Genomic DNA, 26403 nt, shown 5'->3' with positions numbered 1-26403 from the left:
TTTTACTCACGAATAAAACGGTTATTGTTAAAAATATTTAAATTTAACCAACATTATGTAGTAATTGTTTAATGATAATAGTCATTCTTCAATATTTCTCAGTTTATATATCTTGAATAGTAATTTTCGGAAATGTGCCTGCCAAATTGTTAACATAATAACACAATAATGGCCACCCGTCGTTCTCTTGAATTGTAATACAACTACTACCACTACAGCCAGATTTTTAGGTTTTGTCATGATAATATTATACTAGGATATTCTGCTCTAAATACGTGTTGTATTTCCGGTAAGTTAGGGTACAAGTAGAGAAAGCTGGCTTGACCGAACTAACTAAGGAGTGTTATTCTGGGCTAATCAACTGTAAGAATGTTGAGAACTTGTATTGGCTCGTACTCTACTCTACACAATACAACTAATCTAGAATGTTATGTTCTATCTAATATAGTAAGCTATGTTCTAGTACTTCGTATACTATGTATATTGTAGAGTGGATGCAAAAAGTATTAACAAAGCGAGACCATTCCTCCCTCTACGATTGTATCGGTTTCAAAGTTCTACAGCTAAAACTCGCGTGTAATCTATTAAGCAACAATTTACACTATATAAAAACTTGACCATCAAACAAAATATTATAAAATGTGATATTCCATTACCAGTTCAGAGCTTCGAGCTTGTGAGTTTAAAGCTATTACGGTTTCCGAAAGTGAATCAAATTCATGATCTGTGCCACCCACTGACAATAATTGTAAAAATGTATCCAGACAGTTTAGATCTTGTAAACTTCATTTTACGACCAGATAATTACCAACTACCTTTTTGACGGCTAATCATGATCAGATAGTTGTATTTGCCTTAGAAAATTGAAGTAATAAACATAAAAGTAATTTTTTAGAATAACCTAAATGTTATATATTAATGTTTACGTTCACATCGCTGAACGTTTTTCTGCAATCCTTTGCAACACAAATACGAGTATTGTAGCTGAATCAGCGTTATAGACGGTTGACGTAATTTTATCTATACGGCAAAACATAGCTCATTCTAAAAATATTCAGTATCTTATTGTTTCTTCTCGATCACTTTCAATGCTCTACAGCAAATATTTGGGTGCGCTTAGAAATCGCTCCTTGTATTGTCCGACACAATAACATCAGCTGATTCTATCAGTAGCCGTGCGAACCTCCAACAATGGTTGGCTCTCAGCTGACAATATTGTTGTTTAGTCTCAGTTCAGAACAGCTGAGGTCGTGAAGGGCTATTTCCGCGCGCAGCTGCCCCATTCACCGCGCTGCGCCGCGTGGCGGGCCATATTTTGGTAAACAAGGGTGGAGGGCTCACCGGTTTGCTCCAATGTGCCAATTACATAGACCATCGATTCCACTTATGACTCCCAGGGTAGAAAATTATAAGGGGCCTTCATTTGATTAGAGGATCTAGTCACCACCCCCGCCAAACTGCCTCGGGCGGATTATTGAAATGAGTTAGTTTGAACACCATGCGCGTATGGAATACAAGTATGACGGTATATTCAGTTTTTGTAATAACTATCAGGACTACATTGTTCGCCTGAAACCATGCAATAGCATCCACTATTCTCTCCTAGTACCCTGATAAATTTAAAGAAGCCGTTGCAAGTATGGCGATATATTCATTATTTAGTGGAAATGTGGATAAATTATCTGACATTATTAACTACTGCCATAATACAACCAATTTACCCTTAATAAAATCTATTAATAAAAATGTGTTATATTAATATGATTGGTTCTTCTCTCCTGTTACATCTTAACCTTCTAGAGTCACATTTAGGGCGGATAAGTCGGTTGAGGTATATAATCATCACAAAACGTGTTTTAGTATTGTAGCTAGGTGCACTACAGTAACTGGTCCATCTAGAAGAATCAAGCATTCCAAAAGTCAATTTCCTCAGGAGTACGAAGGCAGGGAAAGTATTGTCTTCTGGAGAAACCGCAAGCATGGCACCGACCTCGCGGCCTTGAGCATGTCTTTGTTTGCCGGTTTATCAGGTGATAGCGAATACGATTGGACTTCCACACACAGTTATTGACCCCTTCTGGTGATAATTTCCTTAGGCTTATCTCGAGCCGACATTGTTCAAACTATTTAGTCAAAGTCTCTTCCTGACGCCTCCAGATATTTTGGTCAAGAAACTGACTTCTATGCTAAGAGATGTGCTCTTCAAACACTACCTGTACAAACTGTTTACCATATCTTCCTGATGGTTCTAGCGCTTCAATGGTCGACAATTACACATTCTACATTCTTGTAGATCAAATCGATGCCCAGTCTAATCTAATCTAACCTAACTTACCCTAACCAAACGTTGTGTGTGTTTTCTTGTTTGGAAAGCTGAAGAGCCTCCACAAATTGCGCACCAAACAGTTTTGGACCAGTGGCATTAAAAACTAATCATTTGAGAATGCCTAAAACTTACTATTTACGACATGAAAACTTACAATCTTTAATTGTCGAAACTTCCACTAACATTTATGCAGAATAAATGTGATAAGCCTCGTGTTTATGGTAAATATTTTGCTCCATTAAAGCAATATAAGGCTTTTTTGGAAACCTGAAGGGCCTCTTAACGATACAAACTGACAACAGGGCATCACACTGTTTTATACCAACGATATTACAGAATTATAAGTTCCTAAACTTAAACATGTACAAAATGAAGACTTCGGTTTTCGACACCATCATCACATTATTTTAAGCAGAGTCAATGTGATGAGCCTGGAAGGGAGGTATGGTATGCAACAATGAAAGATCTTGTATGGGAAGCTGACTGAACTCTTTTAAAATTAATGATTGGCAGTGTGGTAACCATTTTTAGACGAGAAACCTTAAACATGTAAAGGTTTAAGGATAGGGAAAAGCACTAAAATGTACAAGACTCTCACAACATCTGTTCTGGTCCACAAATATTCGAAGTGCGTCGCTTTTTGGCATGACAGATGTATGCTCCGGTTTATCGCTGATAGATTCGATATAAATATGTTTATGAGTTAAAGGTTAGTGTGTAACAATGTGTTATCACACTAAATGTTTTCTTAACGAATTATTATAAACTATTCTCAATTTTTAAACAAGTCCAAGTACAAAACTTTAAAGACGACTGCCCGCATACGACGACAAGAGCTACTGTTCCTGCGACGCGGTGTTTCGCCTTGATCCCGAGGTAACCAGCCGTGAAAACACACTCGGTTGACATTTGCCTGCTCTCTAATTAGAACAAACAGTAACATGGAGAGACACGTGCTCTCTTGCCTCTCGCTCTCGCCAGAACCTGGATCCGGAAGGTAGCCTCCTGTTTACATTCAGATTAGTGTAGCGTCTCGACAGGGCAACACTAATTATATACACATGTTTCATAACCAGAAATTCCATTTTTAAGGAATAACTACTACTTAAATGGCTCTTAGTTAAGTAAGTAGCTTAAGTTCTTTCCTGGATATTTTTATGGCTTTCTATTGACGTTTAAAAACGTTCATTATTTACATTGAAATGTTATTTTATATATTTTTCAATTTACTTTGCAATAACGCAGGTGCGTTCATGCGGTTAATTAGGACCAAATAATTATACATTACCTTGAGTTTTATCCCATAAAAACAAATAGTATTTCAATCAACAATCAAACATTCCAAAGGACGCATTTCATCCCTTATTTTTGGTAGTGGAATTACGGATGATGTCTCATTTTAAAGCTATGATCAATTCGTATCAAAACCCTTTTTTTATAATTCTTGTAAAGTGTAATGTTTTACTATTAGATCTATATACAAAAAATGTATAACATTTTTCGGCATAAACAATAAAATATGTTTGTAATTAAAAAGCATTTACAAGCATATTAATAATTAATGTATAAATAATAAATATGAATTCTATTCTAATTATATCAACCATAATTCTACAACCAAAAATAAAGGCTTATAAGTGTTCTTGTCTATTTTATAATGGGGCTAAAATCAAAATGACCGCCTTTACTGATGATTCCTTACTCTCTACGCCTTAGTTTTCATACATCGTTTGATTTATATAATAAGCGCATATCCTATTTCGTGATTAAATCAAGCTTTAACTTAAAGGGAGTACTAAATTAGTGCTTCTAAAGTGAATGTTAGTATTACCAAAATGTCCAGTGTCAAGATAATAACGTCGCCAATGATTATATCTACTTCCACACGTGATTGTGGGCAGGGTGGTGAGGTGGCTGAGGAACGGAACTCCTAGCGTTCTCTCCGGTAAGTGTGAGGACCAGCTGTTATCTACTTCCACATGTGATTGTGGGCAGGGTGGTGAGGTGGGTGAGGAACGGAACTCCCCGCGTTCTCTCCGGTAAGTGTGAGAACCAGCTGTTATCTACTTCCACATGTGATTGTGGGCAGGGTGGTCAGGTGGGTGAGGAACGGAACTCCCCGCGTTCTCTCCGGTAAGTGTGAGGACCAGCTGTTATCGAAGTTGTAGAGAGATCTCGCGTTTACGGCCCAAGAACGCATCCTCACTGTAATTATTGCTTCAGTTTCACTTCGAGGTTATTGTCCAAGATTGAGTCATTATAAATGGCCATTTAATTTTATAGCCTCCGATAATGATGTACCGATACTTTTAACTTATATAATGCTTTTAAACAGAATGTGGCACACAGAAGTTGTGAGAGCGTCTGCAAATATTAATTATTGCCTAAATTGTCTCTTATTCCCGTTCTTTTTTCTGTTCAGAAAGTGTAATAGAAATCTGTACAAACCTTTAAAGTAGCTTCAAGTGTTCAAGTAGCTTAGTGTAGCTTCAAGTAGCTTCAAGCTTTTCAAAAGTGACGGTCATAAAACTTGTTCTAACCAATACGACCTTAGAATAATGTGGTCATCACACGCTTTTTGACCAGATACTTCATTATTTTCGTTGTTGTATATAAAAACCGGTATAAAATAAAAAATTGCTAAATATTTGGTTTAGAAATCGTCATTGTATAAATGTAACAAAAAATAATATTTTATGAATATTATTTTGGTTGTCCGTCTCCTTATATGAGGTTATTCTAAATTTCCAGTAGTTATATATAAGAAAATATTTACTTATAAATTCGAATATCCAAAAAATCCACCATTATGTAAATAATTATTTAAATATACCTTAAATATTAAAATTCAATGTAGGGTTACAGCTTTATTCAACTAATTCATCCGGCTATTTTATTTGCTGTGTCATTATCACCTGGTAACTAGTATATACCATATAAATGTTGAATGAATATAAATGTTTAATCGATACCAGTGGTAGTTTCATGTTCTTGCCATATACGATCAACCATTAGTCTTACAATGGTAGTCTAATGTTAAAGTAATTACCATTCTAATCCCGCATAGTGGCAAATTGGTCTTATTCCCTGCGTTGACATGTTCAACTGAGCCACCATTTATAATAGGTTAAATCGGTTAAGTCACTTGTACGTAGGAGTGGGAAGCTGAAAGGACAACGGCACATCGCTGCGCGAGGCGGCTGGGAGCGGTCACCTATCGCTTCCATCTCGCCATATCTCTGAAGCAGCAGATTTACACAGCTGAGAATGATTAATCGCCTATTAGAGTCCGTTACTTTGTTTAAGGACGACTTCTTGAAGAATGGTTTCTACATGAGTGATTTATTCTTCATCGCTGTTGTTATCCTTCTATTATACAATAAAACTGGTTAAAATTAATATTTAATTAACCACTGATTACGTTTTGAAGAGACTGCTTGTAGTGTTACTTTTGCAATCAGTTTCATTTCACGACGTTTGTGACAACGTTAATGGAAAATATCAGTTATGTTTTATAAATCATGACTTTAGTCCCGTAAGTACAGTATTGTGCCTCAAACACTATCAAGGCCTTATTTGTGATCGAGGGCTCGTGGAAGATGTCTCATTTAAATATCTTTATTATGCATTCAAACTTCCTTCATATTTTTAGTTGGTTATTTTGACAAAACTTATTTTGCTACTTTTTTGACTAAATAATCAAATACGTATGCACTTTGCAAGAGACGATTTTGTGGTTGGATGCATATTGGTTATATGTTTAATATATGTTTAAAACTAGGCTAGGTACCTCTCATTAGTATTTGGCCAAAACTAAATTGTTAATAGCTGATCATATAGGGCTCATTAGCAATGTATTTAACGTCATAAAAGCAATTCTGTCCTGTTAAAAAGATTCTATCTAGTTCAGCTTTGTCTATTCGTAATATTTCTATGTCTATTTTTTAATTTGTTCCCTAGTTAGAACTTAAGTAAAACTACAGACATAATTGCATATAACATTATATTTAATAATTATAACAATTATTGCTGCGTTAATAAAACATATTTCGAGCTGTAAAGCACTGTGTATAATAGTCAACCACTATATCAGTGTAGCCACAATCATTACACTATTGTTACAGCAGGGTACGAACCCGTGTGGCCGAGGCCCCCTCGAATTCGGCCAGAGTGACACACGCACACGCACTGACGGGACTCCCTGCCCACGTACAAGTGCGGACAGTGACCTCGGCCTCAGCTATTTCTGGAAACCTCATTATAATCCTTATTCGCCATATTATTGTCCCCTAAATGCAGACGGCCCGTAAAATTAGCTTTCACGACCAAAGGCCTGTCCAAAATCGTTAAATAGTGGCTAACAGTCAGAGCGTGAAATGGCGCTCACTCGCTCACCGGCGGCGCTACGGTGTGTCCACTAGTGTGGGTTAACTGCAGTGTGCGTGTGTGTGTGTTGCTAGGTCACCGTGACGCAAGGAATACTATGGATAAGGTATTTATAATATAGAATATTTCGAAAAGTGTTTTTACCATAAACTAAGTGCAAAGTTATGTAAAAGTACAAACAGCCATTATTTTGCGTTACATTAGAGGGTCTTAGATTGTTATACTCATTGTAAAACTGAAAAATACGTGTGAAATATATTTACACCCGCACTACTCAGGAAAAACTACATAAAAACTATTATATACGTTGAAACATTACATTTGTATTAATACACTAGTTTTCTTTTGTGAGAATTGGGGTAATTCGTTTAAAAATTCGATTAACACAGTTTAATGTAGAAAGACCTATAAGAAAAGACGGAACGTTTAAGCTTGAGTGCATCTGCAGATCTGTGACACAATGAAATTTGTTTTGTAAATAAATAAATAAAAATGCCTTTATTGACGAGTGACACATCAGCTCAATACTGCTTTACAGCACAACTCCTAGTCAAAGAACTTACACTAAAAATAACAATTAAAACATATTCAACACAAATTCAAAACTGACAACAAGAGTAAGAAAGTAATTAACACACAATCAAAATAATATCAAAACTTATATGAAATAACAAATAAAATAAACTATAGATGTGAGACTGATATTGCTTCAGTCTCTTTTTGAAAGCCGAGACCGATAGCTGCTTGAGGTCACAGGGGATATCATTATAAAGTTTAGGCCCGAAGTAGGAGAACCCTCTCCTTCCCACCTCAAGCCTAACCCTTGCAAAATGCAGTAGCGCGTCCTGTCGGGTACCGCGGAGAGCAACCTCCCCCGGGTCACAAGTCTATCCACCAGGTACCACGGCTCCCGCGCCGCCAGCACACGGTGTACCCTCGTTCTTAGTTGTATAAAACAAAAAAAGAGTTTATTTATATAATCAAATTGATTAACCCAACAATGTGGTTAATTGGTAATGATAATGAAAACTATAGTATAGTTGTATTTCCGTAGATAAAAATTGAAAAATGTATTTTAGTGGTCAATTAGAATAGCCTAGCTCCAAATTAGAAATGAACAGTAGGATGACTCTTCACTACTTACTCTCATGTATACTTAAATATTCATGCAAAACTGTATACTCCCATTCTTATAATTGTGGTTTTACGTTTTATATGTTTAAAATGTCTCATTTTTATAATGAGGTAGTGATAATTCAAAGAGAAACCTTTTCGAACTACGAGGAGTTATGAAATTTTATGCGTAGTATTTGTGAAGTTGTGATCGCCTGATATGCACCTTGTCATTTAGGCTGATTAGTTCCAAAGTATTGCAGGATTTCCAAACATGAATCTGTGGGCCGATCAGCAGTTGAATTCATCAAATCAGAAATCTACACGAGAAAAACATATTCCAATTTAAGTTATAATGAAGCACTAGAACTCCCACCCGCCGTATCTCTCTAATCACAACCTGGGCCCGGCATAAATCTGAACCCAATTAGCCCAAGTGGTGCTGGAGATAAGGAAAACGAAACCCGAAGAAAGTGGCCTTAGCACCATGTGGCTTTCCTCGCTCAACATTGCCCGGGCGGCCGGGTCTCGTTTCGCAGGATCCTACCGAACTTATCTTAATCCCGGTGTTTTATTGTGGTTTGTGTGGTAGAGCAAGCGATATCCGCTGTTAATATTAATTAATGTGGCCATAGGTTTAGTATAGCCGGTCACCGGTCACCGAGCGCCGATACGCCAGCGCCAGTAGGATACCGCCCACCATTAATTTGATGAGCTGATTGTGTCCGGCAGAATGTTATTTTAAAACTGGCTTCGTGTTAGTCTTAATTTGATAAATTGGTTTTTGTCATAAGGGATCATCTCCAACAACATTGTGAATACAAATCGTTAAAATTGACTAAGTATAATACAATCCTGGTATCCTGATGTTTATCTGTTTACTCCTGATAACAATTTCATATCGAACTAAATTTATATTTTATATTTTAAAACGTGAATTCAACAAAGGATTTAGGCATATTATTACATTACAGAGAGGCATAACTTTAATCATATCATTGGCTTTAAAATGGATATTCAGACAATTTTAAAAACAAAACTAATATGTTAAAATAGTCTACGATGGCGAATACCTGATTAAAGTGAGAAATAGAAACAGTCAACTTCAACCTTTTCCACAAAGGACAAGGCGCATTTATGCGATGCAGAGTAAACCCTGATAATTGGTAGAGAAAACGAACGAGTTTGACAAGGCGCGTAAATATCGCGGAATGGCCACTGTGAGTGTCGCATACATCGAGAAAACACGTGTTAATATGTTAATGCCTGGCATTACAGGTGATAATAGAGCCGGCCTGCCGACACATGCAAAATAAACCGCTTGCCATCTCATGCAAAATAAACCGTGCCTGCCCCCGAGTGTAAACTGAATCAAGCATGCCGACAGATGTACAATTAATAGTACCTGCCGTCACATGCAAATAAAGTACTGCCAAGTAACGAGATAATTGGGCGGATCTAGGTTATGAGCTCGCCAATAATCCGCGACGATTCGCGCCGCGAACAAAGGATTAATAAGCTCGCTGTGGCTCTTACTTTCCGAAACAATGGCCCTGACCTGACCCCGCTGGAAAGTATGAAAATATGGCACTGATCTGGATTATCAAAATCGTTGCAGGCTTTTAAAAGAGAAACCGCCATATCACCTTCACCCGCCTGCGGCTCCGCAATGTTTACGCGCTTTCTCGCAAAGTTTATCATCGTTTTTTGCGGACGCTGTTTGCGTCTTACTACCGCAATCGCCTTTGGATATCACAGGACGGCCTATTAATTGCACAGCTGACAGAACATTAAGAACAAATACATAACTTATACAGTACGGTAACGGTCGCCATTGCTTTTAACCATGTATTTATGAATCATTTTAAAGCTTTTCATTCTTATTTGTTATGATTTTTATTGGTAAAAATATAATCCAGGACTATCTTAATCGCGCTCCTTTAATAAGGCTCTTACTAAACATTGCAGCATAAACAGAAGTACTATTTGCATTAGCCGACGTAAATGATTCTGATTCATACAGATTATTGAGCTGAAGATTGTGATTTTAATCTATTTCGGTAGTTGATGATGATATAAAATAAGTGGATGTCCGTTGATTCATTATTAGTGTAGAAATATAAATAAATATGTACCAGAAACGTATCATCTTCGTTACATTGAGCCGTTTATTGGCTACAAATGAGTAATAATAAACTCGTCTACAACTAATTTGTAAATACATCCTGACAAAGGCTCTTTCCTTATGTTTATATACATAAATCTTGGCAAAAATTACCGAAAATATATATTTCAATAAGAGTTTATGGGTCTCAGTATTTGCAGCGGAGGCCGTGGATCGTTGCCTTCTTCGCCAGATGGATATTGGACAAGCGGAGGGCGCTAGGAGCGCTATGGACACCTGATCCATAACCGATCAACCAAACCGATTCATTCTTACATTAATCGTGCTCGATTCCCACGATTATCGATCCTTTCACTCGACTCTAGCCTTGATAATATAGGTGATTTACTTCTATCCATTTTGGGAGTCCACTTCTAGGCGGTCTGACGCGGTAATGGGTGATTGTTTATGCGCTATTCACTGAACACTGTCGTTGATAAATGCATTCTAATCGTGCACCACGTGGTCATGCTTAGATTTGTCTCGAAACTTGCGGGGAAGATGTCAATTCCTAATTTCTAAATTAGGTCATCAATATATAAGACAATATATAAGACACATGTTAGCAAATTGGCAGGTTGTTTTAATGAAACTTTTCTTTGTGACTAGTACCAATCTTTTCGAACTATGAAATATTAAATTTTCTGAAGGATGATAAATAATTTTTGATATATATATATATATATATATATATATATATATATATATATATATATATATATATATATATATATATATATATAATATCAAAATATATTATATATATACGAGTATATTATAGGACATCCGTCAAAAAGTCTATATTACACAAGCAGTGTTATTTTTATTGTCTTTGAAATATTGTAATTTTACAAGATTAATCACATTAATATTGTAAAACAACATTCAGTGTGATGACGAAAAGTTATTCACACGTATAACTAACAATTTGCAATAATGCTAGAATTTGTCATTACTTAAATCTCTTTGAACCGGGTTCTCGAAGAACACAAGGTAGAATTTTGAAACTTTTCTGCTACATATGAGTGAATTTTTCCCTACATCTGTATTCGTATTGCTGTAATGTAATAAATACAGATTTGATAAATAATACGGAGCTATTCAAGACATTGCGGTTTGGATTACATGATAAATTGTTAAACGTGTTAGCTTATAATGACGACCAATTCTGCGAACAGTTAAATTTGAGCTCGTAAGCCTACGCCAGCCATTCATACCCATTCTTCAGACAGCCATCCTGACAACGCCTTAGAGTGCGCGTAGTATTAGGGTGTGAACAAGACCAAATTGAATAAATACTTTACGTTTTGTGTTCTACCAGTGACAACACATGCAATTACATTAATTACAGTAGGAAGTATAAAACTCAAGAAGGTCCGAATAGTATAATTACATTCAGAAGTCGGAGGTTAAGTGATTGTTTCGTTATTAGATTTATATTTTGCTGAGTGACATTTAGTGTCTTCAAGTCCAAGTATGTAAATATCTTAGAGTCGTAAGCTTAGTGAACAGGTCAGCTATCACAGTCGGGGTTAATGGCAGAAGTGAGAAGGGAGAGAGATATTCATTTTTAAAGAGTACTGGAGTTGGGTTGCTCGGGCATGTTCTGAAGTTACAACCCCAGTAACGGACACCCAATTCGGGAGAAACTCCATAAACACTGCGTCTCTGTGAGATCCTGTTTAATAAAAAAGGCATCCTCTTCTTTACACTTTTAAATTTCGGTGCTGCGTAGAGAATCGGTTAAATATATTTACCAAAACAGATCTTCACAGTTTACTCAAATGCAATGTGGTATCCATCTTAATTTTTTAAATTGTTTTTCAATTATTTAATAAACAATTTTAAACATAAAACCCATATACCCACTGACTGACCTTTCTGAAACTACAGTTTGGATTTACATGAACTTTTGTATACGTGTTCTTCTTACCTTTTAGGTGCTCACTAAGAAACGGTTATGAACAATTTTCAGGATAACCGCGAAAATCCATTGTACTTTTATTGAGAATTTGTACCACATTCAGAATTGTTAAATTATTAAAATTGCCATAAGGATCCCACACGTATTGACAAAATATTATGTTTTTGTTGTTCATCCTAAACCATCGCCATTCATCGTCCATGGTATAAAGGTCTTACTTCTGCTTTAAATAACACCGTTTGGAGACCGGCTGACGTTGAAGACTGTGACAATCGCGATGATTTTACAAGGTTTAACATTACTGTTATTCATAATATTGAAGCGCAATTACTTCTCTCTGGAACGAAAGTTTCCATTCTCTAACGAGCTCTGACTCGGTGTCCAGTGGCTGAAGGTGTCACCTCAGGGACACCTCTTCCTCGCACCCTGCTGGTAACAGGATACGCAATTACTCGCTACATTCTGCCGCACGGGTGTAAGGCGTTAATTGGATGAGCATTTGTTGGGCAACACACGACTAGGGAACACTTTTCGTCATATTCATATGTCCCGTCCTCGACAAGATAACCCTTATCAGCAGAACAAACTGAACATGACGGCTTGTCACTGTCGCTCTGCCCACTTTTCACTCTTAATTGCTCTTCTTCCGCGAACCGAGTACATCGCTCACATATGTACCTCCATGCTTTATTTATCTCGACGTTCCTAACCACATGGTTTATTCCCCTTGGACGCCACTAGCTCATCGTCTCGCCTCGTGGACGTTTATAACACCATGTAAGGTATTTGTAATTACCGAGAAATTGCTGACCCGATGCAGAGACTTTGAGATAGAACTGTGCGTGGAATACGTGCGAATGAACTACTAAATGGTACATCAGTGTCATTCCGCGACATCAATATTGATCATATCTTCTCGCTGCTGCTTCAAGAATATTAATATGGTTTTTGTAATGAATTGTAAACTTTTTGTTTTCGCTTCTGTGACTTTGATTGCCCGCTTTGCTCAATGTGTTTTGATTACTTGAGCAAATAACGTCTTATAACAAGTTAAGTTTTGGTTTGAAGATGTGGGTGAATACGAGTATTGCGAGTATTATTTTACATCCCACGTGTAAACTAGTTTATTACTTGATCATAGTAAGCTGATAGTCGCAGTTACAAGGTGGACAGGTGAATTCCGTTTTGAAAATCATCTTTTCTTGAATTTGCAAGCTTTCAATTTCTGCAGAGTTAAGTGATTTATACTCGTTAAAAAACACTTCTCTTTCTTGCTATTGTGATTATTGTTAATAATATAAAGATATTAAAGACTTATTTTTATTTCATGAGTGTACGTATTTAGAGATATTGAAGGAAATGGTTTTCGTAAGTTTAAACATTTTACTACTTTTGGTAGGTAAAAGCATAATCCCAAATTTAAGCGAATAAATGTTTGTTGTTATCTGTTTCTGTAAAGTTCTCTACGCAAGTTTTCTAGTTCAATAAAGTTGCATAAACCACCTACACAAAAGTATTCTTGATGTGTCACTGACACTTAGAGTAATCTTTGAATCAAGTATCAGAAACTTCATTGTGATCCTTCCGCAGGCGTTACAGAGACATTACTTTTTGCTCAATAGCTTGTAACAGATATATAAGTGGTAGTCTTCGAGTAACACAGACGTCAGAATTGAGAGGTGCGATAGCGCGGTAAGGAAGAGGTCGGCCAAACGGAGAGCCGGCTAACAAACGCTGGGAAAGATCTGAGGCCGCCTGTTTAAGGCGGTGTTACAGAATGTGGAAGAGAAACGTCAAGTCTCCTGAAACGGCGATATTTTCTCCAGTCAAGGAGTGAGTCATGGAGGGAGTCCCCGTCTCGCATACAAGTTTCCGTTAACTAATTGTCTCGTAAAAAACCCGGAGAAAAGAGCCTCCAACACCTGAGGCTCCTAGCTTTATAGCTCTCCGTGCTACTAAACGCTCCGGTACAAAGGAAGGGGCACAGTTATGTTTATTGCCTTGTAAATTGAAGTCATTACATAAGCGTTGATTGTTTTATTTGGAACCTCAAACATTATGGGTTGAGCACTTTGATGAACACAAAGTGTATTGTTGAAAGTTTGGGTCTCAAACACACATTTTGTCCCTGTACTTGCTTCCAATATTTCTATTCAATAGAGAATATTTTTATTCGTTATACTTGTAAGTCGCAAAAGGCTAGGTATAAAACATTGAGGTGAATTTAATATGATTTGGTTTTTAAAATAAATCTACCTGTTTTCTAAAAGGGTTTTCAAATATTAAAAATTATAAAAAATAGTTCGTAAAGGTATTAGTCAATTAAATTCCAATTCCGTTTAAGGATCCTGTGTTTTTTCCTAAAATGGTAATTAGTGTGCCATCATCAGAGTATTGTGTAGCTCTGGAATTTATTCTGACCATTCATTATAATATAAAGCGGGGTTACTTATCACTTCCATATCTTCCAGTGTCACCTTTTCGTGTCAGCTACAGAGCGAATTGCTTGATTCCTATTTAAGAACCACAAAGATTCCTAAACCCGTGTTTAAGAATCATTTTGGTCCTCAGCATCAGAAGGCCCTAGCGTAGCAATTAGGGTGCTCAGTGTGACTCAAAAGACGGCCTCACTTTCGATGTGGGAGGCTGGAGAACAATCGACAATTGGCCGGATAAGAAAGTCGGTCGGACGGCTGATCGTGGCAAATTAGTATTTACATACATTCGGAGCATGCTCTGCGAGTCGCTCGTGACCGGTAGGAGATGCGCCGCCCGCAGGCCGGGTAACGCGCTCTGCTACCATTTCTGAATACATTATTCATCCGGACATTGTTCTGTGGAGCACGAGGATTTTCATTTACTCCTGAGCTGGAGAGTCACCGGGAGCCGAGATCTGTGACTTTCCCGCACCTTGCACGTTGATCTCACTCACGTGCTTGCCCACTGTGCCCACTTAATTGCTGACCCCTGGCTTCACGTGCGGTACCCCCGCTTAATGACCCACTCGCAGTTTTCGTAGCTTCCCTGGTGGCAGATCCGAATGCTCGGTTGATTAACTGAGGTGCCAGACCCGTCTGGGAGATTTCACGGGTGAGTGTGATAGAAAGTCTGATATCACGATTCAATTAGGGATCCAGATTTACACGGAGGCTTTCGTCACATAGTTAAATACGACGCTTTCATTTCCACGCTCGATCCTATTAATTGATGCAAAGCAAAAAAATACTTTATTTACAGGAACCGCTCATTAAAGCCCCGACAGCCACTGGCGAGCTTCAGTTGAAGACGTCAAGCGCTCGCACATTACATTCTTCAGCCGGCTCTAGCTGTATCGGACGGCCGGAGATAACGTAAACACTGAAAGGGAAAAGTGGGTTTGTGGTGCCGCCAGCTACTACTGTAATTGCCAATTAGATTAACATCATCCACTAGCATTCAATAGCTGCATCTAGGCCAACCCGGGTATTCGCGGACTGGCAGATCTATGTTATTTCACTTGTCAACGTTTCACTCGACAAAGTTTCACTAGCGTTTGAAAGACAAGGAAACCTTCAGAGAGTTGAATTGAAAACCCTATCGGGTGATCTGCAATTTTTCCATTGTGAATAGAGTTAGGATCCATGTTGAGTAATTGCTGCATGGTTTCTCTTATCTATCTTCACATGCTATTCAACACGTAGTGATGGATCTATGATTTGTAATGGATCTTTGATACTGCTTGGTGCGTGTAAAATTTAGATTGACGGATGCCATCTTAGTGGTCCCTCACTGTAAGAAGGAGGTTCGTCAACACTGTTGCTCTGCATGTACATGGTGAGCGAGCTAGATTGTTTGAGTAATAATTTTCATTTACTCGTCAAAACGAGAGTGACCTAAAGCCAATATGATCTGTGATACTTTTCCTTTTCCTTCTTTAGTAATCAAGGGAAGTATATTAGTATGAACAATAACATTATTATATATGTTACAAAAAGTACTGACTTTATCAGAGTGAATTATAAAGGTCCGCAATTATCCAACATTTTTTAAAGTCAGGTTTTCGAGAGTAAATTTTGGTTCTTCGTTTGCTTTAAGATTTGCTGGTAAAGCTGTTAAATGTTTGTAAATTGTTGTACAAAAAATAATGACCACCCACGGTACAACAGAGCGTAATTCCTCAATTGGTACCTCGATGGAGCAAAATAATTAAAACTTTCTCCTTGATATGCAGTGTGAGCTCTCGACTTGTCGGCCCTGTAAAAGTAATTTCAAGGGAATTGAAGACCTGTGAACACGTGACAGGCCCGATTTAGAGAACAGTATGGACTTGTACGGTCCGACGGACACTTTACAGAACACTTGGGACAAATTACAAGTAGGCCAGTTGCTTGATTGGTTAATGTTTCTGAGAACTGCCCGTAGTAGAATATTCAAGAGCTAGAAGACGTCTTGTTCTTTTACGACTTTAATTCTTCGGCAGTTACTGAAATTGCATTCTTTTTTAGATGGAAAGACATATTTGAACTCAATATAACTCACAAGTAGCTCAAAATTGAATGCTTTCTTGTTGATGATGTATTATTAATCAATGAGCTTAATAATGCCACAGAAAGTATATGATTTTATTCGAATTGCGATCATTAGAATTAAAGACAAGACCAATTATCCGCTTTCATCCAGTATACAAAAATTAGTTTCTGGTTTTTTTTTTCTTGAGGAGGAAAGCCTTTTTCAATTCACTATCTTCTCTTACCTATTTATCAATGTTAAATTTGAATGATTTACATTTGGACGTTGTGAAAATCAAAATCGGCCAAAATGATTCTGTGATCGGCGTGAATTGTTATTATTCAATCTAGTGAAAATATGAAGTAGAACATTTTACAAAAATTGATCGCAAATATCTCAATAAAACTGAAGGAAATTGTTTAAGAGAGGTTTTAGTGATATTCAATCTGACCACTGGCAGAACTAGATCAGCCAATGAAAGCCCCGCTCGGCCCGTGGCTATACACACTTGACAATGTACGAGGGGCGGACTATCAGATAGCCTACCAGTCGCTGTAGGGTGTGGCTGAAACATACCTTGATCCGATCCGCCTCTATCGATGACCAGTGAATGAGCTGACGGTTACATGGGTGATCGCAAGTTGTAGTGGACAACACAGCGAATTCATACGCTTACACCATTGTATTTACAAACTTGTTGTTAGCAGATACTCGCAGATAACATGAAGATATTGTCCATTAATTAACGACAAATAATGCTAAGCTAATTGTAGCTTCTGCAATGCTTTGTGTCATTTTGTTTTTGCTTAAACTTGTTTGCAATAATATTAAATGGTAGAAATTGGAATGAAGTGTATCAAATTGCATCAAGAGAATTAAAATTAATTCATAAATGGTTTATTGATAATGTGCTAACCATGAACGTAGGTAAAACTAAATGTTTGCCAACTGCCCTGGATGCTGTGGGTGGGCCGTCCGTTGATCTCAGATTGGTGCTCCACTCTTGTGGTAACGCTGTCAATGAGTGTTGTACCTGGAACGTCATTGAAAGGATATACGGCAGTAATTTTGGATTCAAAATTGAAATTTGGTAACCACATCGAGAAAGTGAAGAACAACCTTACGAAATTAATATATGTTAATATATGAGTCTGATTCGAAACTACGATGGAATCAAGCGCATATATTTTGTTTATTAGTAATCTATCCTGTTGTACGGAATATTTGCTTGGGGAGGCGCTCGTAAAAACCTAATATACCCTATTTACATTTTACAAAAATCAGTAATAAAGCTGGGTTTAAAAAACCGAAACGCTACCCTTCAATTCAACTCGGACAAAAATTCTTTCAGTAAGGCAACTATTCATAAAATCGGTTTTGGTTCACACGTCGTAAATAAGTGATAACTGAGGTTACACACCAATATTTCACCAGACATGCAGAATTCGTTGGCATACAGGTCTTTCTATGTCGCGAATCTTTTCGCGAATCTTCTCCATAGAACTATACCTTTCCATGGGATCTGCAGGTTTACTTAGTTTATATAAAAAAAACTAATCAACGACTAGCTGGTGGAGGTAGGAACTGATTACGGGAGCTGCAGGTTTACTTAGTTTATATAAAAAAAACTAATCAACGACTGGCTGGTGGAGGTAGGAACTGATTACGGGAGCTGCAGGTTTACTTAGTTTATATAAAAAAACTAATTAACGACTAGCTGGTGGAGGTAGGAACTGATTACGGGAGCTGCAGGTTTACTTAGTTTATATAAAAAAAACTAATCAACGACTAGCTGGTGGAGGTAGGAACTGATTACGGGAGCTGCAGGTTTACTTAGTTTATATAAAAAAACTAATCAACGACTAGCTGGTGGAGGTAGGAACTGATTACGGGAGCTGCAGGTTTACTTAGTTTATATAAAAAAACTAATCAACGACTGGCTGGTGGAGGTAGGACCTGATTACGGGAGCTGCTAATCTGCCCTGAGTATGTTTGGATTTTTCAAATTGTTGACTGATAGGCTACTATCTACGCAAGCACTGTGCTAGAGCGGGCCTTCCCTGGTCTATGCGAGTATTAAAATATCTGCAAAGCCAAACTTTTCCACCTTATAAATGATTATAACAATTTTTAATTGAATATATTTTAAATTGTAACTTTTATCCTATTTAAAATTAATTTAAATCCGGTGTTTTATTATTTTTTATATATTTTTATTTTGTAATATATTTTTTATTTCATAAATATTTTTATGTAGTAACTGGTCTAAAAGTATCCCTGCAGGGCTAGTCAATTACGTCAGTTGATGTAATTAAGTGTAGTTACTATTATTCCGTAGCGGTCTTAGTTTAAGCTTTTTATTGTAACCATTACTGTACATACATTTTTAAATCTATTTTATTTTTCAATTGCTATGACTTTTTACTTTCTGTATTTGTATCTATTATGCAGTAAGCGTACAGTGCTTTAATAGAACTCAGAACCACGCACAGTATTTGTCCCATGTGGCTCTTTATTATTATTTTAATGTGTGATTATAAAGAAAAGAAGATTTTCTGATTCTGTTTATAAACCGTTTCCGACAATATAAAAGGAGTTTGGGTTGAAAGCCTACAATCTGCTAATTTGTTTATAGTCGATAATAAACTTATAACAACGTGTTTTACCTGTATTCACCTGGATTATATGGACTTGATCGCGAAATAACTTTATCTTGTAATATTATTATCGTTTATAATTTTAAAGTTATTAAAGCGTGTGTTAAAATATAAATATATAAATTTACAAAGCGCTATTGAGTATAGTTGTTTAAATATATAAAACTTACAGAAATTTTAAGAAATATATGTAATGCATAAAGCATGAAATTTTAATATAATTTCCAGTAATTTAAAATTATTACGAATTGAACTACACTTCGCAACGATAGGAGACTTTAACGATTCTTTACTGAAGCCTTCTTGTGTTTGAATAGACTGGATAAAACCTTTCAATCACTCCTGTTTTTATTTGACACTATCACTTACCACCAATAATAATAAAGGCACTTTCCATTTCATGTCTTTTGCCCCTTAGTTATTCTTCTTCTATTTTTACCTGTGTGTTGATGTGGACTGACACACTCCGACATGTTGCAGGTAGCGAGTGGTCTGTCTCCGCGCGGGTGGCCACTGTCGCTGGGCAGTCGCGGAGTTGTGCTGCACCTGGGCGAGCTGGACTCTTCCCTGCTGCGGTCGCGCGACTGCTACCTCTGCGTGCGCGTGCCGCAGAGTTCTGCGCCGCAGGTGGCGCTGGTGTGGCCAGGCGGGAGTCGCGCCACCAGCCCGCCGCCAAGTGCGCTCGCCATGATGACGGCCGCGGAGGAGCTCCCGGACCTCCTGCACCACCTCGTGGTGTCGGTGGAGCGCGCCATCGAACGCGTGCCCCTGGACGATCTGCCCTTTCCTTGCCCTCAGTGCCACGAGTGTCTCGCGGATCAAGAGTGCGTGTCTCGCTGTCAGTGTGCCACCGCTGCTGAGAAGCGTGACTCCTGCATGCAGACCAGCCCCATGTATGAGCTGGACGCTTCTATCCCCCACATAGACAGTGACGAGGAGCATGACGATGACAAGAAACACAGCCTGGGTAAGTAACATTTTATAAAATCATTATTATAAAATTATTGCATATCAAATAAATGTCCACGAGGAGTTGAAAAATATTCAAGCAATTTAAAATTATACATTTATTTCAAGAGGTTGTCATGTAACAAGTCTTAATCTATTCAGTGATGTCTTATATTAAGAGTACAGTTGATGAGACAGGCGAAAAATTGTTAGTATCGCTAGCTAAAGCGTTTGCAGAATGTGGTTGCTTCGCAATAGTAAAAGATTTGACATTTTTGAAAGTTAGATCAATTAAAGTAAAAAGAAAATTTGAAGCAAAATTAAATTAAATTTCTGACGATCATGTTATAACTCATTCAGAAATTTAATCATTCAAATATTGTAAATGTCCAAGAAATCCCTGATGTAGCGGAAGGAGTGCGTAATAGAAATATTAATTTCTGTATCCCACAAGATCTCTGGGATACTTGCAGGAATCTTTCCACCCAGATGAGATCAACCAACGGTTAAGGCCACAGGCGTCTATGTTTATTGTAGAGATATTAGATGAAGTTCGTGATGAACAATATTTTGTAATTATCTGCAACATCCATATTAAAATAGATGATTAGCCTAAATCCCAGTTGAAGTCTTTAAAATCTGGTAACGGCCCGGTTAAAAGTCAGTAGATTCCTCCATATAATAACTATTGTACTTACAAATTTCTATCTACCCCATTTGGTCAAACATGCTTAGGGGCAATCCCTCTCTAGGTCTTCCAGCTTTCATATTTAATTGGAATGGATTTCTCTAATTATAGCTGATCTCAAAACTGATCAATCTCACATTTAAGGATGGCCCAAGACAAAGGACAGTTTATTCGTAAATAGGATTTCGAACATTGGGGACCAATACAGCCTGACTCGCTGATGAGATGTGATTTATATATTTAATAATTGCAATAATTGGTCTTTCTAATACTTTAAAGGTTCTTCAAGTTTACAAAAGTTAACTATGATACTTAATATATTAAAGTATATTGTTTGGAATAGAATAACCGGTATGTCGTTACGACCACTACACCCCGCCCAATATACTTCGTATGGTCCTACCCAACAAATGATCATGGTTTTGATCACTAATGATCGTATGCTCATAGATTTTGTAAAAAGAATTTGTAAACAATACAATCTAAGCGTTGTGATGTAACAAAACTGTTCCTTAATCCCCTATGTAAGGCAAAATACCATTATTTAGAGCAAACTTCTTATATCCATGTTGTAATTACTTAAGGTTTGTCACGAAATTCCTTAATTTTTCCATCTTTTCCAATGTTCAGGACAATCCAGGTTGAAGGTAATACAATAAAATAACCCCTGAGAAATTGTTGGAATTAGTAACATCTACTCTTAACTAAGCAATGCCACAAATTCATGCGCCGAGTAATCCGTTACTTACCCCACCTTTAACACAGATCGCAGTTGACTTGAGAATTTATGGATGTTGCAAAGTTCATGCCTTCAACGCTGGACCGTTAAACGGTTTACGATTCATTTACATAAGCGAAGTCATATCCCGGTTATCTTATGGGCTCTTGTTTCCCACGGTGACCAAGAGCACTAACATCTACAGTAGACACGCGGTTATAGGTGATGTTTTACACACCCAGGAGAGAACATTCCTCGGCGTCTGTTTGCCGAACGGTCGTGCGGCTTGTACGTATCGCTGGTAACAAGAACGGTGATAACACTATCAGAAACAGGATCGGTGCGTGAGACTGGCTTGTCGCCACGATTACCGCACCTGTCTCAGTCCTATCAGCTGTGCCGCTGGTTGACTGATAACAGCTTTGTGCTCCAGTACACTTCCAGTCCACTGATCTGGCTGGTCGTGAGAGCACTGTTGCCTAGTTCATTACCAGTTTTCTGCTTTGTAACTTATTTTGTTGCATTTGTTATATTTTCTACCAGTCACAATATAATTCAATCACTCTTTTTGTGACAGAACAGGTTCAATATATGTTAACACCTTCACTGCTGGTTGTCTTAGGTCCCTAGTTAATGTCGGCGTAAGGTGATAAGCCTTATTGTACAATAATCGCCTAACCATAACACAGGCAGCTAACACCTCTGCTGGTTGTGTTAGGTCCCTGGTTAATGTCGGCGTAAGGTGATAAGCCTTATTGTACAATAATCACCTAACCATAACACAGGCAGTTAACACCTCTGCTGGTTGTTTTAGGTTCCTAGTTAATGTCGGCGTAAGGTGATAAGCCGTATTGTACAATAATCGTCTAACCATAACACAGGCAGTTAAACACCTCTGCTGGTTGTGTTAGGTCCCTGGTTAATGTCGGCGTAAGGTGATAAGCCTTATTGTACAATAATCACCTAACCATAACACAGGCAGTTAACACACCTCTGCTGGTTGTTTTAGGTTCCTAGTTAATGTCGGCGTAAGGTGATAAGCCGTATTGTACAATAATCGCCTAACCATAACACAGGCAGTTAACACCTCTGATGGTTGTGTTAGGTCCCTGGTTAATGTCGGCGTAAGGTGATAAGCCTTATTGTACAATAATCACCTAACCATAACACAGGCAGTTAACACCTCCGCTGGTTGTGTTAGGTCCCTGGTTAATGTCGGCGTAAGGTGATAAGCCTTATTGTACAATAATCGCCTAACCATAACACAGGCAGTTAACACCTTCACTGCTGGTTGTTTTAGGTCCCTGGTTAATGTCGGAGTAAGGTGATGAGCCTTATTGTACAATAACTGCCTAGCCATAACACAGGTAGTTAACACATTCACTGCTGGTTGTTTTAGGTCCCTGGTTAATGTCGGAGTAAGGTGATAAGCCTTATTGTACAGTGACTGCCTAACCATAACACAGGTAGTTAACACCTTCACTGCTGGTTGTTTTAGGTCCCTGGTTAATGTCGGCGTAAGGTGATGAGCCTTATTGTACAATAACTGCCTAGCCATAACACAGGTAGTTAACACCTTCACTGCTGGTTGTTTTAGGTCCCTGGTTAATGTCGGCGTAAGGTGATGAGCCTTATTGTACAATAACTGCCTAGCCATAACACAGGTAGTTAACACCTTCACTGCTGGTTGTTTTAGGTCCCTGGTTAATGTCGGCGTAAGGTGATGAGCCTTATTGTACAATAACTGCCTAGCCATAACACAGGTAGTTAACACCTTCACTGCTGGTTGTTTTAGGTCCCTGGTTAATGTCGGAGTAAGGTGATGAGCCTTATTGTACAATAACTGCCTAGCCATAACACAGGTAGTTAACACCTTCACTGCTGGTTGTTTTAGGTCCCTGGTTAATGTCGGCGTAAGGTGATAAGCCTTATTGTACAATAACTGCCTAGCCATAACACAGGTAGTTAACACCTTCACTGCTGGTTGTTTTAGGTCCCTGGTTAATGTCGGAGTAAGGTGATGAGCCTTATTGTACAATAACTGCCTAGCCATAACACAGGTAGTTAACACCTTCACTGCTGGTTGTTTTAGGTCCCTGGTTAATGTCGGAGTAAGGTGATGAGCCTTATTGTACAAACTGCCTAGCCATAACACAGGTAGTTAAGGCCCTCACTGCTGGTTATCTATTATAAGGAATAAAACTGATTTCATTTTATTTGTGTATTGATTTTTGATTGCTGTACAATAAGTTTCAGCAATTTCGCTCAGGGGTTAAATCGTTTAGTATATGAGATAGTAAAACCTCGACCAAACATTTACGACAAACAACTTTGTGCGAATGCTTATGAAGGTATTGTGTTAAAATTGTACACCAAATTGAAGATAATATGTTTGGTATCGGTAACATTGTCTTTGCGATATATTTATTTATAACTTGTCTAAGTTACAACATTAGAGCACATACAGATAGTTAGATAGTTGTGAAGAAAAAATAAAAAAAGTTATCCAGAAATATACTTACCTAACGGAGTAACATCACCATTTCCGTACCCTTACTTTTGAAGAAACCCGATGATGAAGTTAATTATCTTTCTCCCATGACTGTAATATTGACACAACATTGCGACGTTGCCTCCTGTTTAACTTAGAAGTGATTCTCGTTCAATTTCAACGCATATTGGGTTTCCTTTTAGATTTAAAATTCAGTAATTTTTATTTTTGCCTCTTTGAATCTAATTAAGAATTTATCATATCTGCGACTGAGTAACCAAAGAAATTAATTCAGTATTAGTATATTATGTATATAATTATTCGCTTCACCCAATCATATATATTTTTTTTTTAATTTATTGTTTCTACATTTCATGAGTAAAGTAATCAGATTATGATGTTAATAAGTCTTCGATCACACATTTACTTGTGTGTACACGCGATACTTCCTTATTTATAGGATTCAATATGGAGCTATTTGTCTTCTACTTCGAATAAACTATCATCTTACCAACGTTTATGCTAATAACATCACTTACATCTCTCTGGCAGCTAATAACATCAATAATAAGTAATAAGCCGTTGAATGTCCCGCGAGTATTATAATAAGTCCGGACCACTTTCTATTTCAAAGAGGAAGAAACAATATTCTTTATTATCGGTTTCAAATGGACCATTAAAGAAGTTCAAGTTTTCGCCAATTTAATAGCAATAACATCCGGTGGCCTAATGGACTCACACACGCACATTCCCATACTGAGGTGGGAGCAATTTCTTATCGCAGTTTCTATATTTTACGTTTTCAAGGAGAAAAATTGAAATGGTCTAACATTAATTTCAGGAGTTATCGCACCACGTCTGCTTTTATTAAAGTACCGAACTTGATGTAGCTTGACCATTTCTACGTACTTATCAGGCGAATAATTCGTTTTAACAGATCACTCTCACCAAATAGTGAAGCACTTCTGCCATATTAAATATTTCTTGTAGAATAGCTAAACGATGTAGAAGAATCTACAGAATGTAACTTCATCATAAGTACTTCTTTGTCACATGATAAAATCTACTATGATTGTTATCAGCTTGTTGTAGATTTGTTTATCCTGCGCTTTCCTTTTTGCCATGATAGTTACACATAAGACCAGTAGAAAAATGTTTAAATTCCACCTTTAATTTTTTTGAATTTTTGACTAAAATCATTAATATTCTTCCTTTAAATTAAGAGCAATATATATATATATATATATATATATATATATATATATATATATATATGTGTGTGTGTGTGTGTGTGTGTGTGTGTGTGTCCGTTGTGGGATGACTTAATAGAAAGATCCTAAACCCCTAAAACGAGTATATATATACATATATATTACGGACATTTTTTTAAAGCCCTGTCGGGTCCAGAAAGAGTTTGGCATACAATATCGGTATGTCTGTAATGTTTAATATAAGACATCAGTGATATAGTTCAGAATGTGGTTCATTGCATGTTTATAACTCTCCAAAAGTTGATATGAATGTAGTAGGCCTTTGAGTTTGTTCTATATTATGTTCGTTTCGTGGTTGTTTTATAACGTGGTTTATTGCATGTTTATAACTCTCCAAAAGTTGATATGAATGTAGTAGGCCTTTGAGTTTGTTCTTTATTATGTTCGTTACGTGGTTGTTTTATAATGGTTTTTTTTCAGTTCCAACAATACGGCTTTGGTGCGATACGAAAAATTATTATAAACATCCATTAGTTATTATCTGATATAGTATTTTCTATTTTATAGTATAGTCAGTGGAACAATTAAATTACGCGAAAGTTCACAAATTTATATTTTTGTTAAGCAGTAATAAACATTACAATCACAAACCACAATCTTTTCCTAACAGAACTTCTTTGTTTACCTAGTAAAGATAATTCTGAAATATAACCACATGGTACATAGAAGGCCTACCCTTAATAATACTTATTCAACAAACTGCTCCTTCCACGAAAGATGCTGAGTCAATGGATCCAGCGGTTGATGCGTTACCGCTGTAGATACCCGCCAGGACTGATATGAGCGCTGATAACAATTACCAAGGAATGCTACAAAGATACCATCAGACTACAGCCTCTGTGAGTCACTGGGTTGGATAACAGCCGGTACTCTGAGCGGGAAGCACCTCTGATTGTTAGTTTACTCTGCTGACGTAATGCTGCCACTCAATATGAACAACTAGATAGCAAAATACGATGTTTATGCATTCTTGAATACGGTTGGCATTATTAATTGTGATACAATTAAATACTCAAAGGAAGACTTTGATAGACAAGGAATGTATTTGGACCAAAGCATGTAGAAGAAAATCCATTTGGAATTGTTAAAGAGCTTTTAATAATAACGGTTGTGTAACTACTCCTTTATTTGGTTGAATTATAGAGCCATTTTATGTTTGACAACGTAAAGTTTCTTTAGCTTTTTTAATAATTAGAATCGCGTTCATCTTGCAAATTTCCTGTTTTTAA

At 37.3% G+C, this 26403-nt stretch overlaps 1 protein-coding gene across 5 annotated transcripts in view; it reads left to right on the top strand.

Moving 5' to 3' along the window:
* LOC124363144 (puratrophin-1-like) overlaps positions 1 to 26403 on the top strand; it is a 520999-nt gene that overhangs the window by 351203 nt on the left and 143393 nt on the right. For all 5 annotated transcript variants that reach the window (XM_046818294.1, XM_046818288.1, XM_046818302.1 and 2 more), the window contains one exon: positions 19539 to 20025. In XM_046818294.1, the coding sequence (XP_046674250.1) occupies positions 19539 to 20025 (487 nt within the window). The remainder of the gene's footprint in view (positions 1 to 19538; positions 20026 to 26403) is intronic.

Source organism: Homalodisca vitripennis, chromosome 1 (genome assembly GCF_021130785.1).
Source record: "Homalodisca vitripennis isolate AUS2020 chromosome 1, UT_GWSS_2.1, whole genome shotgun sequence".
In the NCBI taxonomy this organism is placed as follows: Eukaryota; Metazoa; Arthropoda; class Insecta; order Hemiptera; family Cicadellidae; genus Homalodisca; species Homalodisca vitripennis.
Note: the sequence above shows the minus strand (reverse complement) of the source record. Positions and strands in the feature narration are given on the sequence as shown.